The 18,572-nt window shown below is 34.8% G+C and overlaps 1 protein-coding gene across 1 annotated transcript; it reads left to right on the forward strand.

Annotated features, from left to right (window-relative positions):
- The first annotated feature begins 3,836 nt into the window (after positions 1 to 3,836).
- Positions 3,837 to 18,084, forward strand: SS3 (starch synthase 3). Its single transcript, XM_059582613.2, has 16 exons — positions 3,837 to 4,136; positions 4,625 to 4,676; positions 4,802 to 5,992; positions 6,901 to 7,115; positions 7,689 to 7,959; positions 8,945 to 9,120; positions 9,767 to 9,874; positions 10,173 to 10,282; positions 11,155 to 11,260; positions 11,763 to 11,933; positions 14,258 to 14,386; positions 14,570 to 14,752; positions 15,162 to 15,293; positions 15,414 to 15,525; positions 17,235 to 17,358; positions 17,641 to 18,084. Exons 1-16 carry the CDS (start codon positions 4,011 to 4,013, stop codon positions 17,768 to 17,770), a joined length of 3,336 nt encoding a protein of 1,111 aa, XP_059438596.2. The 5' UTR covers positions 3,837 to 4,010; the 3' UTR covers positions 17,771 to 18,084.
- Positions 18,085 to 18,572: the final 488 nt, after the last annotated feature.

Here is an 18,572-nt window from a genome sequence, read left to right on the forward strand (position 1 = left end):
AACAAAATATAAATAAAATAAAATATACAACTTTATATATATATATATATATATGGGGAAAATTAAGTTGACAGCGTTTTTCAATTCGAACACCAAAGTTTTAATTTTTGCAATCTACCCCCCAAAGTTTTAAATTTTTGCAATTTGACCAATTGTATCCAAAACTTTCCATATTGCCTCTAATTTTTATTATTATTTTTTTATTTTTCATAAAAAATTAAAAAAAAAAAAAAAATCGGGGTTGTCGTAGCCACCCTTTGCCCATTTGGCCATTTTTGCACCCTCAAATTTGTTTTGTTTTGTTTTTTTTTTTTTATAAAAAAATTAGGGGCAATATGGAAATTTTAGAATAATATTGGTCGAATTGAAAAAATTAGAACTTTGTGGGGGTGTATTGTAAAAATTGAAACTTTGATGTTCGAATTGAAAAACGCTGTCAACTTTGAGGGTGTAAACTATAATTTTTCCATATATATATATATATATATATATATATATATTAACTCAATCACAGGTCAAAATGGACCCAAACATTCTTTTAATCTCGAAAATCATCTGTAATTGAATGTGTACTTGCTTCATTTCGCAACGATTTGTATTTGATGTATGACATCAAAGAGTCAGTAAAACAATGCTTCTTCACAAGCCTAATCTTGATAATATTCATGATTGAAAATTATCATTTTATAATTACGATAGAAACAGAAAGAATAAACACAAGAGAGTCATACGAGTTGAGGGAGTTAAGTCGTTGTTGCTGCATTGCAAAATAAAAGGAGGGAAATTAGAGTTGTTGTTGCGTTACCTTGCAAAACAAGGGAGGTTTGTTCTTTCTTTTCTTTTCTTTTTTTTGTGTGTAATCAAATGGGTTGTGGATTATGAGCGGTTGGAAGGTTTTTTTTTTTTTTTTTTTAATGAATAAGAAAATGGCTACAGGGAAAGATCTTTTTCACTCCTGATCCGAAAGGAAGAAGAAGTGAGTGATCCTAAAAACGAAATTAGGATGAGCTCTCAATAACAAACCCAAAACGAATTAAAACAGTACAAAAATAATTACAAAACGTAGAAAATGGGTCAAACAAGTAATTCGGTCCTCTTAAGGGGCCGCAGCAAAAGAGGAACATATATATATATAGGGTAAAGATATTGACCACGCCTGGCGTGCATCAACAGTGATGCACGCCAGGCACAAAATTTTTTTTTTTTATTATTTTATTATTTTAATTTTTTTGAAAAAAAAAAAAAAAAAATTTTGTGCCGTGAAGCACGCCAGGCGTACTCCCAATCACGACTCATATATATATATATATATATATATATAAAATCAAAGTGGGTCATTGCCTTCAAATTTAAACTAATTGAAATAAAGTTTGGAACTCATGAAAAGATTTCACGTGTTAGATTTCATTTATAAAAAAATATTAATTAAATAATTTAAACTTACATGTAGTCATGTACCTTGTATAAGATAATATTTTCTTGTTAAAAATAATTCTAGGACCACATTTGGCCAACTCATGCCTGGTAAGCAATCCTGTCACCATCTCTCTTGACATGGCAAAAATGTGTCTGCTTAATTGATACTTTGGGATTGGCTTAAAATTCTCTAAATTTATGATGAGTAATAAACTTAATTTTAACATTTAGTTGAGTCTTTTCATTTCATATTTTCATATGTTACTAAGTGTCTTTTCATTTCATATTCTCATATGTTACTAAGTGAGTTGAAGATGTTGTATCTTTTAGTTTTCCTAGAGTTATTTTACATATGAGTTATATGAGATGTAAATGAATTAAGTTATTCTGAAGAAATTATAATGGTCATTTGTATCCTATAAATACCCATGTAAAGCATTTCCAACAGAGTAATTAAAATACTCATAATAGCTATATTTTGCTATTATGAGCATTTTTTTGCGTCCAGCAGATTAGCTCTAGAGTAGCTAAACTACATATTTTGCTACGGTGAATAGCAAAAAGTAGCTATTCACTATAGCACAATGTTCAAGTTTTTAAATGTTTTTCTCTCTTCTCTCTCAATGCTCTCTGGATAAATGGGGATCTTTCTCTTCATCATTCTCGGCATCCTCTCAGCCAAAAGACCACCACCATCAAAATCGTAACATTGAATCAAACCAGAAAGCCCATCTTTCAACATCAATTTCTAGGGTTTCACTTTCTAGATTCACAACATTGGCATCGTTTTGGTGGAAATTTTTTTGTTGAAACCCCCATCTCTCTTTTCTACAAAATTGTCTTCTCTGCTCTGTTAAACCCCCCCCCCCCCTCTCTCTCTCTCTTCCCTGAGAAGAGAGGAGAGAGAGAGAGGCAAAATGTTTAAGAAAACAATTAAAAAAATTTTGAATTCTCTGTTCAGCTGAAACCCCATCTCAATCTCTTCCATGAGAATTGTGGCGAAGAATTGTGAGAGAGAAAAGGAGAGTTTAAGAAAAGAATTAAAAAAATCGAAAAAATAATATTTTAATCAAATAGAGAATATAATAAATAATCTGTTGGAGTGTATACGAAAAAATGAGCAGTTAAAATAGATAATTGCACTTTTTCATTAGCTACTTTACTTAATACTGTTGGAGATGCTCTAACACGTGATTAGGTGAGGATAAAGGTTAAATATTTTAATGATCAAAACCATGAAAAGATCAAAGATGTGTTGAGCTTATCAAGTAGAAGTTTGGGGAAGTGTCTCATGTAATTTTTTTTATCTTTTGTCCGTAGTACTTCTCAGAATCTTAAATAGTTGAAAATTGGAAAATAACATTCTTAATAATACAAAATAGGAAGATAAATATTCAATTTTATTCAACTTGATAAAATAACTAAATAGGATATTCCATCTCAATCCCCATAATCTCACTTTCAAATTCTGCGTCTCCTATTTAGTTATTTTATCAAGTTGAATAAAATTGAATATTCTTCTTCCTACTTTGTGTTATCTCTTAGTGAGTGTTATTTTCCAATTTTCAACAATTTAAGATTCTGAGAAGTATTATGATCTGATATTACTTAATATTCCTTTTAATTAGCCGATTCTGTCATTCCAACTTTGACTTAGGATCTCTTAAAATTTTCTGTTTGAATTCTCTAGAATTTGGACAAAAGATAAAAAAATTACATGAGGTAATACTTCCCCAAACTTCTACTTGATAAGCACAATACATCTTTGATCTTTTCATGGTTTTGATCATTAAAATATTTAACCTTTATCCTCACCTAATCACGTGTTAGGCTAATCAGTGATTATTAAATTACATTGTTCATAGGAATGAGAACCATATTTTCAAACGGATAGCCTTAACTTTTACGATTATTATTATATAATAATTTATTTTAAATTTAATGATAATTTTAAAAATCATGTTAAAAAGTATGAAAGTGAGATTATGCAGACGAGAATGTGTGTAGTATTACTCTTTCCTAATTCTGTTAAGAGAAATGCTACACACGCTCTCATTCTCATATTCTTTAATGTAATTATTGGATCAAAATTTAATAAAAATTAATTTTTAATTCAACGGTGATCCGAAAAGTCATTACTCGTTCCGCTAATAGGGTTTGTCTTCACGTGGCATGTCCTTATTTGATGTGCGAATTCCTGGTTGATGCCTGCCCTCACCACTTGGGTAGCCTATCACGGACTATCAGCCTTTCAAAATATACCATAAATTTTACTACCCCACACCCAAACCAACAATAACCAACCGAAGCCAAATTCATCTCCACCATGTATCTCTCATCAGAACCAGCTTAAAGGCAGATCAACGGTCATATTGATACATGCATATTAATCCCATTTCATGACACTATGGCTGTTACTCTTAATTTTATTATATTTCTTTAAATATCTTAATTTGTTGTTATTTAATTATTGCAAATGCATAAGTTCAGAGAGAGATCAATTACTGGGATCAAGGAGCAATCAGAGGATGTTTTTGCTGATTCATAAAGAGGAGGAAGAAGAAGAACCTTGAATAACATTCTTGAGAACAACCATGGATGTGGCTTTGCTGGCACAGAGGCCACTCAGTTGCAGAACAGTGTTCAATCAGAGAAGACACTTGAAGCTCAAACCTTTTCTTGGGTTCTTTCCTCATGGAAGAATTACGCATTTCTCTCAGGTAATTGGTTTCTTTATTCATTGCAGTGCATATAACTTATGTAATATATGCATGATTTTTCTGGGTGGTGTTCCTCTTTTCACTGTTCCAATGGGCTCTGTTGTGTTTGATTTTGTTGGCACCCAACCATGTGTGAATTTTCGGTTATTTTACTAGACATGTTATGGGTTTGTTTGATTCTGAAGTGGGATATCCGTAAATTGTTTATTCAAGTTATGTTAATGAGAATCTGGATGTTGGTTGGTGAATTTTGTTTTCTGGGTCTCTTTGTTACGTTATTGATTGGTTTGGAAAGTGTAAGCTGTGTTTATGAAGTTCGCGTTTTTCGTTTTTGGGTATTCAGTATATGATTGATTGATTCATTAGTACTTGTTTGAGTGTCAACTGTATCTTGTTTGCCATAGTTATTCTTATTGTAAATATTGGGCTTATATTAATGTGACTTCATTCTCAAACTAAATGTGCTCGGGTTATGCTTCTGTTTTCAGTCTTCTTCGTGGCAAAAAGAGTGCCAGGGAGTTGGGGTTACTGCTAGTGCAGGTGAGTTGGCTAGTATTGTTTTGTTCTGTTCTGGTTCGAAGTTAAAATTTGACCCTTTTTTACTTTTAAATGCAACAACTTTTACTTATTAAATCCTGTCTCTGCATTATTGGCAAATTTTTCAGGAAGGAGACCGAAGAAAATGTCAAATGCGAGGCCTAAAGGCCCTGCTCCAGACGGACTCACGCCAAAAACCCCGGTGAGAACGAGTACCCAGAAGAGGGACCAAACAAATAATGAAGAGAAAGAGGGCTCAATTGAAGCTACTGGAGAAACCAATGATATTTCAGATATTGCTGTGAGAAATCAAGTGTTGAAAAATGTAAGTATAGCTAGAGTCGATAAGGATGCGGTAGAGTTACAGAAGACGGAAACATATTCCGGAAGTGATATTGAGAACATTCCTGATAGAATGGCTTCAGAAGGAAGACACCTGGATGACAGAAAGACTGATGACGCTACAAAAGAAAAAAGCGCTGAAACTGATGAAAAGATGATTGAAGAAGTATCTCTAAAGTTACAGTTGGAGATGGAAGCGAATTTGCGTAAGGAGAAAATTGAGATGCTGGCTGAGGAGAACTTATCAAGAGGGAACAAGATGTTTGTTTTTCCGCAACTGGTGAAACCTGATCAAGATATAGAAGTTTTCCTTAATAGGAGTCTCTCCACTTTAAGTAATGAGCCAGATGTTCTCATAATGGGAGCCTTCAATGACTGGAGATGGAAATCTTTCACAATGAGGTTAAAGAAAACACATCTGAAAGGGGACTGGTGGTCCTGCCAAGTTCATGTTCCCAAGGAAGCCTACAAGATGGACTTTGTTTTTTTCAATGGGCAAAATGTCTATGACAATAATGATACAAAGGATTTCTGTGTAACTGTTGAAGGTGGAATGGATGTGTTCAACTTTGAAGATTTCTTGCTCGAGGAGAAACATAAGGAACTAGAGAAACTTGCTAAGGAGCAAGCTGAAAGGGAAAGACAAATAGAGGAACAGAGACAAATAGAAGCAGAGAGAGCTGCACATGAAGCTGATAGAGCGCAGGCAAGGGAGGAGACTGAAAAAAGGCGAGAAGTTTTGAAACAGTTTATGAAAATGGCTGCAAGGTCTGTTGATAATGTTTGGTATATAGAGCCTAGTGAGTTTAAAGGTGAAGACTTGGTCAGGTTATATTATAATAAAATTTCTGGCCCCCTTGCTCATTCGATGGAACTTTGGATTCATGGGGGGCATAATGGTTGGAAGGATGGATTGTCCATTGTTGAAAGGCTCGTCAGCTTTGAAGAAAAGAATGGCGACTGGTGGTATGCTGATGGTATGTGTTAATGGAAATATTTTTCTTTCTTATCCGTAATGTTGTTATGATGCTTTGGTAGACTTTAAATTATCTGGCCAGAGTGGCAAACTATAAGGTGCATCTGCAAGATGGCATCAGTTGGCATCCATCAGTTGTTACACTTATCTGCTGAGTCTTCTTGAACCAGAAACAACCAAGCATGCCAAGTATCATTCAACCTGTATGCTTGATATGTGATATATGCAAACTTTTCATAAAATGTGGTGTTGCCAAAAGTTAATGGTGCAACTCCAAACATGGGTACATGATACCAAACTTTTGAGAACATTATGATCTCTGTCAGATGAACCCAAAAGAGAGAGAATATATGGGAAGTTGGACATATACTCAGGATAGTGTGAGCTTGCGCACACACACTTCCCTCTCCTTTTCCATGTCCATGAATGAGCCAAACTTGCATATATTTAAGGGCCAGGAGTGATTATCCTTGCCCAAACCTCAGCTTGCAGTGACTCTTTGGGCATTAACAATAGCCTTTATATGTTGCAAGAAATGTTGGCTGCTTGTGGTTTTTTATCTTGTTGGGTAGTCTTTGTCCTTAATTTAGGCAAGGTGATTCTGATGACTTGAAGGCTCACTCATTTTGATATTTTTTGAAAACTATGGAGAAAGGGAGCTGTGTGTGTGTGTGTATATATATAAAAAGGCCTCAAGTCTTTCTATAACTTTGATGTCATATTACCAGCTATTTTGTAATTCTAGATAGACATTAAGAGGTGGGTCACACAAAGATTGCTGTAAAATTATGGGAGGAGTGCTTTTCAATTTTTTAATTTTTTTTTCTTGGATCAGGTTGAATTTCTCTTATGCTGTCAGTATTGCATGTTATAAGACAAATAATATTGAAAAAAAATTATTTTCTGTAGTTGTTGTACCAGATCGAGCACTTGTCTTAGATTGGGTTTTTGCTGATGGACCACCTCAGAATGCCGTTGTGTATGATAACAATCAACGCCAGGATTTCCATGCCATTGTCCCAAAAGGCATTCCGGAAGAACTGTATTGGGTTGAGGAAGAACAAGAGATATTTAGGAAACTCCAAAAGGAGAGGAGGTTAAGAGAAGAGGCTGTACGTGCCAAGGTCAGTTTAGAGAATTATTTCATCCAGGATTATTAAATTGGAACTCTTCATTGTGTAATATATTGAAGATGCAAGATCTTTTTTGTTTTGGTAAAAGCATACTTGGTCATCCTTTTCTTATTCTTGGTGCAAATACATCTAAGAATACTGCACACAAAGATCAGATGGGCTACTGGTTATCATGGCTCACATGCAGATGGTAGGGATCCCCAACCTGAGTTCTGGTCTTGTGGGTCTGTTTCATTGTTTGTGTTCCTTATGATGAGTATTAGTTTTATCTCCAAGGGGTAGTCTAATCGGCTGGCGAACATGCTTCATAAAGCAGAGGTCACTAGTTCGAAAATTCCCTTACCCTTCCTTTGGGGCCAATTACTTATAAAAAAATAAAAAATTGATGAGTATAAGTTTTGTAGGATAATCTTAAGATGTTCTAGATGGATGCTTGGGATATGATTCCTTGTATTCAATATAAAATTATCATAGTTTTGATCTTGTGAAAACTTTGATTTAGCATTTTATTCTAATTTTCTTTTCGCTGCTAATTTCTGTTTCTCTGTGCTTCTCTTGTTACAGGCTGAAAGAACAGCACATATGAAAGCCGAAACGAAGGAAAGATCTTTGAAAAGGTTTTTGCTATCTCAAAAGCACATAGTCTACACTGAGCCTCTCGATGTTCAAGCAGGAAGCACGGTGACAGTTTTCTATAATCCTGCCAACACAGTTCTGAATGGAAAGCCTGAAGTTTGGTTCAGATGTTCATTTAACCGTTGGACCCACCGCAAGGGTCCCTTACCACCTCAGAGAATGTTGTCTGTGGATAATAATACTCATGTCAAAGCCACTGGTGAGTTTCATGTGAGTTTTACATGCTTAGTTATTGCCTTTTCTCTATAGTGTGGCAGCTTAAAGGGCTCTCTCTCTTTCTCTCTCATGAAACAATTTAAGGCATACTTGTAATAGGGCTGATTGATAACAATCTGTCTTGCAAACTTCTTTTTAAGTCAATTTATTGCCCAAACGTGTGGCAGTTTCTATTGAATATGGAAAAGAAGTCTTGAAAAATATTTTCTGAGTTGAATGAATTTAGCGTGCATACATTCAAACATAATTCGCAAATCACATTTGAACTTGGAGTCAGATAGCCTTGAGAAATATCAACATATGGGACATGATGCTACCTAGCTAATCTGAAATGTTCACAATACCATAAGTAGTAATGTCTTATGGTTTGCTTAATGTTTGACATATCCTTTTCCAAACCAATTTTATAAGTTAGCAACAGTGCAAGGCTAAAATTTTTTAAGGTACAGATGCCCCCATGGTATGATGATATTTAAATTCAACATACATTTAGGAGGTCTTAGTCTTGCATGGCTCATTGAATTGTTGTTTGTAAGTAATCTAATTCAGATCTTTATGGCACACTTTTGGATTTTGACACTATGAAAGGTCTTTGTATTTCTGAATGTGCTGATCTTAGTAGCATAGGTGGTTTTGAATTCCTTGCTGTGGATTTAAATGTTTTCTCATCGCAAACATTCTGAGCAAGGCTGATTTTTTAATTAGTATAAATATCCAATGACAAGAGATCTCTTTTCATGCTGAGTATCTAGCATAGGTACATTTTAAAGAGGCCAATCAAGCATCTCTCAACAATTTCTTTTTTTCTAAGCCATCTCTCAACAAAATTTGGCAGTATGCAAAATGATGCTAAATCACATCACTTGTGCAGATCACTGTGTTGTGCTGCAGGCAGGGGGCAAAGATTTTGATGCATCAAGATTTATATTTTTTTTGAGACACATGTATTATTTCTTTTGTCCTTGCAGTCAAAGTTCCATTGGATGCATACATGATGGATTTCGTATTCTCTGAGAAAGAAGATGGTGGAATTTTTGATAACAAAAATGGCACGGATTATCACATACCTGTGTTTGGAGGAATTGCTAAGGAGCCACCAATGCACATAGTGCATATTTCTGTTGAAATGGCTCCCATTGCAAAGGTAAGTTTAGGCTATGTTTCAATCTTTTCTCGAGATGCTGATCTGTGAACGTACTTCTACTGCTGTATTTTCTTTTTTCAAACTTAGGTATTATTTGTAGGAATTTGATCACCATTTTGTAAGTACTCCATGGGGATACTATAGTTAATTCATTGGCATCTAACAGTTCCACTCGAAGTTGATTTACATGCCAAGGAACAGAGTGTTAATGCCTTGAATAAGTGGTTACTTTGTGTTATTATCTCATAGGTGTCTGATGGAGAGTGCTTATTGCTTTCAACTAAAGACGAAAATGTCTACTCATAGAAACTACTCAAGTTATATGTACATAAGGACAGAGCGTTAGGATTGTTGAGCTTGACTTCTTTAATGGAAGTGCAAAAAAATAAAAATAAAAATTCCACACTTGCATTCATTTTTTAACGTGAAGAGATGTCCAAAATGACGGAGTTGGGAAGGGAGCTTAGGCACTATGATTTTCCTGATACATCTGCTCCCTGTTTCTATGGGATGACTATTTTATCTTTAGTAACCAGAATTTTCTTCTTAAAAATGTAGTTTGTCTGCATACAGTAGCTTAAATATCAAAAGCAATATCTATTATTTATTTTTGTTTTTTTATCTATCGTGTCTTACACTGTTTTAGGTTGGAGGCCTTGGTGATGTTGTCACTAGTCTATCTCGTGCTGTTCAAGATTTGAATCACAATGTGGACATCATTCTTCCAAAGTATGACTGTTTGAACCTTAGCAATGTAAGCTTCATTGCTGTTGCTTTGGGCTATATATAATGTCTTATTTCTTTGTGCAAGATTTTAGTATCTATTTCTCATGTTTATATTTCTACATTTCCCTAATTCTCCCCATATATTCATTGCCAATTTTTGAATATATACGTGACAACTATTGTGAATGTTTCTTATGTTTATAATTTTCATAAATTGTGTCATCTTTGGGCTTTGTTCCTTCATGATTGGTTTCTTTATATTTATTTAACCTTACTATCTTGAATTTTCAGAATTGAATTTATCAAAGAAATGCATTCTGATATAGGTGAAGGACTTTCAATACAACAGAAGCTATTCCTGGGGTGGGACTGAAATTAAAGTATGGTTTGGGAAGGTGGAAGGCCTTTCTGTCTACTTTTTGGAGCCCCAAAATGGGTAATTCCGTTTTCTTTCTTCTTCTTTTTTCTAAGCAAAAACGGTGGGGGGGCGGGGAGAAGGTAATTAATTCTGTTTTCCTGCTGCACTCTAAAATGTTTTGTACCATGTGCTGTGTGCCTTATCTAGTTTAGTATACTTATGGCTAATATGTATTTCACCTTTTGCTCTCACATTTCAGAGGGAGAATACAATGCTTTAAGTCATACAAGTATTATTCCTTTGTTTCTTTTTATTTTCTTCACTTACGTTAGTGCTGGTAATTGACTAAGATATTAAGTAAAATTGCTTTAGGAGAATATGATCAAACACTTGAAGAGTGAGCGATAGCTTTATTGTCTCTTCTAGGCAGTGTGCCACTGTACTGCATGGCTAAGCTGTGAACCAAGAAGTTGTTTTATGTGTTGAAATTATAGAGATGATTATACCTGAACTCAACCTGAATGTGATATCTTGAAGTATGTTTTAGACTCCTAACCATATTCTCTTCAATATCTATCGTATAGAGTTAGCCGTTATGTGAAGTTTTCAAATATGTTGAATCACTTCTTGTTGACATCATTACAATTTGAGCTTTAAATATTGCTTTTCACCTATTCGCATTGATGTGTACAAAAATCATGTTTGATTGTTCTGCTTGACCTTCTTATTATGTATGGGGCCCTGATTATGGAATAGTAAATTTACACTATTCTGACCAAAACCTATTTTTGCAAGTTGGAAGATTGAGAAACACAAATTCATAGTATATCTCTCTCAAAATGTTCGCCCCCTGCACAACCACTGTTGTGCACTATCTCTACAAAATTCAATTGCCACATGCACCAAAACATATTTTACAAGATTTCTTGATGCAATTTTTTTTCTTGCAGTTTTTTTTGGGCAGGTTTCATATATGGCGGTAGGAATGACGCAGAGAGGTTTGGTTTCTTTTGCCATGCTGCTCTTGAATTTCTTCTCCAAAGTGGATTTCATCCTGTAAGTTCTTTAGTTTAAAGTTTTTCATTTTTGAGTTTTACTCGAGCAATCTATTTATTTTGTTTTGTGAGTGGTCATACTTGTTAGGTATATTTCCTTTATTGTAGACCGAATATCTTCATTGTGCTCCTACTAACATTTTGAAGAGGACTTAAAATGCCACCTTTTAGCTTTGCCTGCCATTATTACCTAATGAGCTAAATTTATTGCTTTAATTTCATTGCTGTATATATGTGTTTGTGCCTGCTATATTTGTTGTGCACATGCATGTTGATAAGTTGACAAATCAGAGGTAGAACACAATTGAATTACATAAGATAAAGCTTCGGTTCAGGATATCAGCTTATATAGGCAATCGTCACGACCACCTTTTGCCAATCTTCAGTTTCATTGCTGTTAGAGCAGATTAATTTAATATTAGATTAAATCAACCTCATCTAGACAAGAAAATTGAATTCTATTTTTTTAAGAAAACCATCAATTGGTTCTTTGCAATGGACAGGATATCATCCACTGCCATGATTGGTCTAGTGCACCAGTTGCGTGGTTGTTTAAGGAGCATTACGTGCATTATGGTCTCAGTAAAGCTCGGGTGGTCTTCACAATCCATAACCTTGAATTTGGGGCACACTTCATTGGGAAAGCTATGAAATACTCAGACAAGGCTACAACTGTAAGTACTTAAAATTTCCTAAGATTATTCAATCTCCCTATACTTTTTACACTGATCTTTCTTATCAGTGGATTTGTTCCCTTTTGACCATTTTGATGTAGTTCTGTAACAGCATAATTTTCACAGTCATGAACTTTGTTAAGAACTGAGAATTTAGATTGACATGCTTCCTTCTATCCTGAAATTGCTCGAGGTCATTTATTCTTATTTTGTTTTTTTTCTTTGTTCTTTTTCATCTTCTATTTATTTTGGTGGTTCTGTAATGTTTGTTAGAATAAAGGGATTTTAAGTTGATCCATTTAATTGTCTCTGTAATTGCGTTATTAAAAAAAAAAAAAAGTAGTTTCTGTAATTGCATACCTGCTCGGCTAGCAGTATTGGATATGTACTAACACTAATAAACAACACCTAATTAGAGTTTAGAGTTATGAGAGTGTAAGTAAAAATAAGTGGTAGGGTTTTTCTCAAATTACCCCACACACTGTTATTATTTATAAAGGAAAAATACACACTTCAATTCAAATATATCTACTAACAAGATAAACTTAATCATATCTTCTAAATCAAATAAACAAGAAATAAAATATAATTTATTGTAATATAACACTCCCCCTCAAAAGTATAGCTGTTGGCAACAAGACGAGCTTTCAAATGATCAATGGTACCATCTGGTTGATAGTATAAGCCCAATGACAACCAACAATCTTCTTATCAGAAGGTAAGGGAACAAAATCCCATGTCTCATTACAATGCAAGGCAGAAATTTGTACTCCATAGCCTTTCACCATCCATCATGAGATAAAGCATCACTAAGACACAGGAACCCATGAAAAGGAAATATTGATAATAAAACATGAATAAGGAGCAAAGAAGACGTGATAAGAAACATAATTAGAAAGAGGATGGTGAGAGACACAAGATCGTGTACCTTTTTGTAAGGCGCAGAATCAGAAGAGGAAGAAGAGAGTGGCAGTGGCATGGACAGAATGGGTTGTTTCTTTCATCGTGTATATACTTGAAGAGGAGTTCGAGGAATAGATGGAGAAATAGAAACAGGAATTGGAAGAGGAATATCAAGAGTTCATCACCAGTATTAGAGTTAGAAAAATTTGGCTTAGACTCAAGACACACTGCCTTCGTAAGATTGGATTCATATTATGAACATAACAAAAACATCCAATACTCGAGATAATAAAAAATACAGTAATCAGGACTAAGATGACAATGCCATTGAAATGAATCAGAACATGAGGAACATTGAAATGCACGACTTGCAGAGACATGATTGATGTAGTATAAACCATTCACTTCATGACCTCCACCAATAGCTTCTTTGCCTTTAGATCCTGAAAAACACAGTAATCTGGATAAAAGGAAATAGAGCACTGAAGAGATTTTGTAAACTTACTAACAGAAGCTAAATTAAATGGAAATTTAGGATCAAGTAGAACAGATGAAAGTCATTGGGTAGTAAATTGGCTCTCTTCTCCCAATATGGGTGTAGATGAGCAATCGGCAAGTTTAACAGTTTGAAAAGTGGAAGACTAAAATGAAGGGTAAATTGTGGAATCAAGGTTCGAACTCAAGACTCTGCTTTAATACCATGTAAGTCAAAATAAGTGGTAGGGTATTTTCTTAAATTACCTCACACACACACACACTGTTATTATTTATAAAGGAAAAATTACACACTCCAATTCTAATACATCTACTAACAAGATAAACTCAATCATATCCTCGAAATCAAATAACCAACAGATAAAATATAATTTATCCTAATCTAACAGAGAGTTGGGTGAGAAGAGTAGCAGAGACAGAATCATATCTAAACAGGGACAATATCTGGTGGCAGTGCTATTGAATTGCTTACATTTTTGGTTGGCCTTAATTAGGTTGAACTATAAATTAGAAGTTTTGACTTTTGATTGAGAGATACTTTTTTTAAGAAACTTAAGTAAATTTATTTTGTAATAAGATACATTTGAGAGTTCAAAAAGGCTTTGTTTGACTATGATTGTAAAATTATGCAAAAGAAAATTCTTAGTGGATCCTCTTGCAGAATGTTGTTAAGCCTCTGAATGATTCAAATAAGTGACAGATATAAGACCCTTTATTCCTCAAACAAATAAATAGAATTGGAATGCTGCTTCTCCTCTAGTTGGTGGGCAAATTACATTTCTATTCTGTTCCAGTAGTTTCTTCAACGATTTAAGTGCAAACCAATGCTGGAAAAGCTAATACATGATTTTTATTGATTTGATGTAGCTTTGTATGCCTTATTCAGAGTGTGATAGCATCCGAGAAACTTATGTTTGTATCTGTAGGTATCTCACACTTACTCAAAGGAGATTGCTAGAAATCCTGCAGTTGCTCCCCATCTCTACAAGTTCCATGGTATCTTGAATGGAATTGACCCTGATATATGGGACCCCTATAATGATAAGTTCATTCCTGTAAGTGGATTATTCTCTCTCTCTCTCTCTCTCTCTCTCTCATCCCACCCCTTTTTTCTTTTGCCATTTTATTCTTCCTATCAAGATTCTTTTGGGAAAGCTGCTTGTCAAGTTTATGTTCAACAAAATTGACCAGCACAAGTTTTACATGTATGACTAGTACACATGATGCATTTATTTTAGGTATCGTACACTTCGGACAATGTTGTTGAAGGTAAAAGAGCTGCCAAGGAAGCCTTGCAACAAATGCTTGGTTTGAAAACATCTGATCTCCCTTTAGTAGGAGTTATCACTCGCTTAACTAATCAAAAAGGAATCCATCTCATCAAGCATGCCATCTGGCGCACCTTAGATCGCAATGGACAGGTCCTTTTCCTTCTCCTTCCTTTATTTTTATTTTTTTATTGATCTGTACTATGAATGTCCATTCTCTGCATAGTCTAGACTTTACTCTTAACATGTGGACACTGTACGACTAATTTTGAGAACGTTAGCAATATTATAATCATACAGGAGCTCTGTTATCTGTAATACCCCCTTAACACCCCCCCCCCCAATTTTCTTTTTTCTGGTCTAAGGTTTGACCCTCCTTAAATGCAAACAACTCCTTGGGGCCACGCCCATGTGCAAAAGTGTGTCATTGGAGCTAACCTAATTTTACAGTTTGCATTCGGTGCTTGTTAAGAATCAAATAATGTATCAGCATTTCTGTGTGTACTTGTTTTTCTCTCTTTGTATAATCTCTTGTCTCTACTCATGAAACATCTAAATGCAGGTTGTATTGCTTGGTTCAGCCCCAGATCCTCGTGTTCAGAATGACTTTGTCAATTTGGCCAATCAACTGCATTCTATTCATGGTGACCGTGCTCGCCTTTGTTTGACGTATGATGAGCCTCTCTCACACTTGGTATGTTCTCACTGAACTTAAAAGTCTAATTTCTTTTTTCTTTTTTACCTGGATGCATGCTCACCTCTTACATCTGTAGTATGACCCTGGGAGGTACTGACTCACTTGTGCTTATGATAGATATATGCTGGTGCTGACTTCATTCTAGTCCCTTCAATTTTTGAGCCATGCGGACTGACCCAGCTTATCGCAATGAGATATGGTTCAATACCAGTTGTTCGAAAAACTGGAGGTGCGTACATACCTAGTCTTTTAAAAAAATAGAGACGATGATACTCAACAATGCGTCTATTTTGCCTCTACTGCTGAGGCACTCTGAGATGTGACTGATCTCCTGTTATTTTTCACGTTTACTTATAACTGCCACATCAAGGTCGTTATAGCACATATCTTATCAAAATTACCTTTGCAATAAAATGAGGCATGAGATTGAACAATGATCTCAACATGTAGGCCATTTTGCATAATTTTGTACTTTGCCTTATACCCTAATATCACCTTTTCCGTTTTCATAATTAAGCACAGAGCCCAATATTGTAATTTTAGATTTAACTGTATACAACTTGTTGACATTCTTGTGGTTAATGTGTGTGAGTTTAATATACATAATTGGCCCACTTCCTAACAGCTTAACTTTTTGGGATGTTTAACGAACTTGGTATCAAAGCGGGGTTGTTAGTGAAGTCTTTGGTTCAAGTCTTGGTAACCCAATTTATGTTTTTTTTTTAAAAAAAAAAATTGTTATCTCTACAGAAAACCTGCATTTGGTTTTCGGTTATTGGACAGGTCCGCATGTGAGTGGGATGAATGTGTGTGAGCTTGAAATACAATATTGGTCCGCTAGTTCTTTTTTATTTCTCTATCTTTTAAAAAAAAAAAAAAAAAAAAAAAAAAAAAACCATATTTTGTATCATTTCTTTATATTTGATCATGTCAAAAATCTGTTCTTGCTTTCTAAAATATCTCACCTATGCCCCACCATATGCATTATTGATTTTCCCTTTTCTATTGAAAATTTCTTCCAAAGACCAAAATTTGGAGCAATTTCCCCTTTTAATTCTCATAAGATGCAGGATTCTTATTGTAACTATGCTATCCACCCTCTATTTTGTACTCTACCTTGAGTGCCCTAGTTTTTTAATATAAGACATCTTACAATGGCTTTAAAACTCTGCGTTGGGGCCAAGTGGGAACAGCAATATCAGTGGCTCTGAACTATAGTCCTCCCTTCCCCATTTTTTCATTTTTTGCTTGTGTATGGTGGGGTGGTGGTGGTGGTGGTGGTTTTTTTTTTTGGGAAAGTTCACTAAGGACTCCCAAACTTCCACCCGTTTTGAAATAAGCCCCCTGAACTTCAAAATCTCTCAATTTAGTCCCCTGAACTTTCAATTGCTCTCAATTTGGACCCTTCCGTTAATTTTAGCCGTTAAAAATTCAAAAAAAGACCAAAATATCCCTGATTTTTGTTTTTTTTTTTTTAAATAAAAAAACGTTTTAGAAGTTGGAATTTTATACAAAAGTCAGGGGTATAAATGTCATGTGACGTTTAAAATCTGATGGAGGGGTCCAAATTGAAAGCAATTGAAAATTCAGGGGACTAAATTGAGAGATTTTGAAATTCAGGGGAGGTATTTCAAAACGGGTGGAAGTTTGGTGGTCCTCCGTGAAGTTTCCCCTTTTTTTTTTGTTGGGGGTGGGGGGTTTGAAGATGGAATGGTACTAGCATTCTCTCATGCCTGACATCTAGACTTCTATTATGTTTATGCATCAGGAATTGAGTTCCAATGTCTCATGCTCTTGCTACCGATTCTCTGGTGTTTGCTTTCTTATGACAATGAGATGATTGTCTAAGGGGGATTCGTAGGGGTTGTTAGTACCTTTTCAGTGGAAGTTCAGTGGAAGTATATTTTAACTGTCCAGATCATTGTATTTCTTTTATAGGACTTTATGACACTGTATTTGATGTTGACCATGATAAAGAGAGAGCACAAGCACATGGTCTTGAACCAAATGGATTTAATTTTGATGGAGCTGATGCTGCTGGTGTTGATTATGCTCTCAATAGGTGAGTAGATGTGTATTTTGTCTAATGATGAGTCAAGTGTATTTTTCTTGATTATTAGTTTCCAAGTGCACATGCTTCTTTGTTGCTTATCATAAATCTCAGAAGTGAGAAAACCATTGCCTATGACTGCACATTAGACATGCAAGTCGCTGGACACCAAAATCTCTCTCTCTCTCTCTCACACACACACACACACACACGCACACACACAAGCATGCCCCTGCACCCATTTATTATTTTATGTTTCTTCATGGAATATTCATTTACAAAGTGGATTTTTAGGGCAATCTCTGGTTGGTTTGATGGTCGGGATTGGTTTAACTCATTATGCAAGAGAGTGATGGAGCAAGACTGGTCTTGGAACCGGCCAGCTCTTGACTACATGGAGCTTTACCATGCAGCACGCAAGTGAAACAAGATTTGATTAGACATGAAGATTCAGATGGAATTCAATATTCTTTCACACTTTTGTACAGGTTTAGTTATGTCTTGATCAAATTTTTCTCATTAAATTGCTTTATTTAGTTGCACATAATCCACCGTTGTCAGAATAATGCAAGATGCATGTTGTATAGCTCAAAATGGTTAATCCATTTTTGTGTAGCATATAACAATAGGTTAGCTTAATGTCATCTTTGTACTAAGCAGTAATTTCTTGATCATTATCAGTTCTTGTCAAAACAAGTAAATTATGAAAATAAATTAAATGAAAGTTGTTTTCTGAGATTTAGAAATTGCAGTAAAAGCTCTCAATTTCAACGGGAGTTGATGCTTCTTCTTTTTTTCTTTTCAATTGTAACATTACAAAAAGAACGGGGCCAAGTATTTGAATTTTCTTTTTGGATGGATAAAGAATTTGGAATTTGTTATATTTTAAGGTGGGAAATGGCCCTTGTAGATTTCCCAATGATCTTTTCTTCTGGAGTCTTTGCAACCAAGAAGAGCATGAAGGACCAAGAATTGGTATTGGGGATTTTGATTTTGCCATTTTTTTTTCCAATACGTTGGTCAGTTTATGCTAAATATGCAGCAAACTCTAATGTGAACATGCAAAAGATGGAGTATATTATGAGTAATTGAGCTTTCCATACAAAATAATTGCCTTTTTGGTTGTGAACATGCAAAAACACAGTAAACTACTCATGGAGAATATAGTGAAGACTTGGCATTTTTGTTAATGTGTATTTTTTGTTTGAAAATGTTCTAATCCGACA

Source organism: Corylus avellana, chromosome 1 (genome assembly GCF_965113065.1).
Source record: "Corylus avellana chromosome 1, dhCorAvel1.hap1.2, whole genome shotgun sequence".
In the NCBI taxonomy this organism is placed as follows: Eukaryota; Viridiplantae; Streptophyta; class Magnoliopsida; order Fagales; family Betulaceae; genus Corylus; species Corylus avellana.

Bases quoted from the DNA above. Each gene is read 5' to 3' on its own strand.
- SS3 (XM_059582613.2), top strand. From the start codon at position 4,011: ATGGATGTGGCTTTGCTGGCACAGAGGCCACTCAGTTGCAGAACAGTG. The intron at 7,116-7,688 runs GTCAGTTTAGAG...CTCTTGTTACAG, and splicing joins AAGAGGCTGTACGTGCCAAG to GCTGAAAGAACAGCACATAT. The intron at 11,261-11,762 runs GTAAGTTCTTTA...TGCAATGGACAG, and splicing joins TCCAAAGTGGATTTCATCCT to GATATCATCCACTGCCATGA.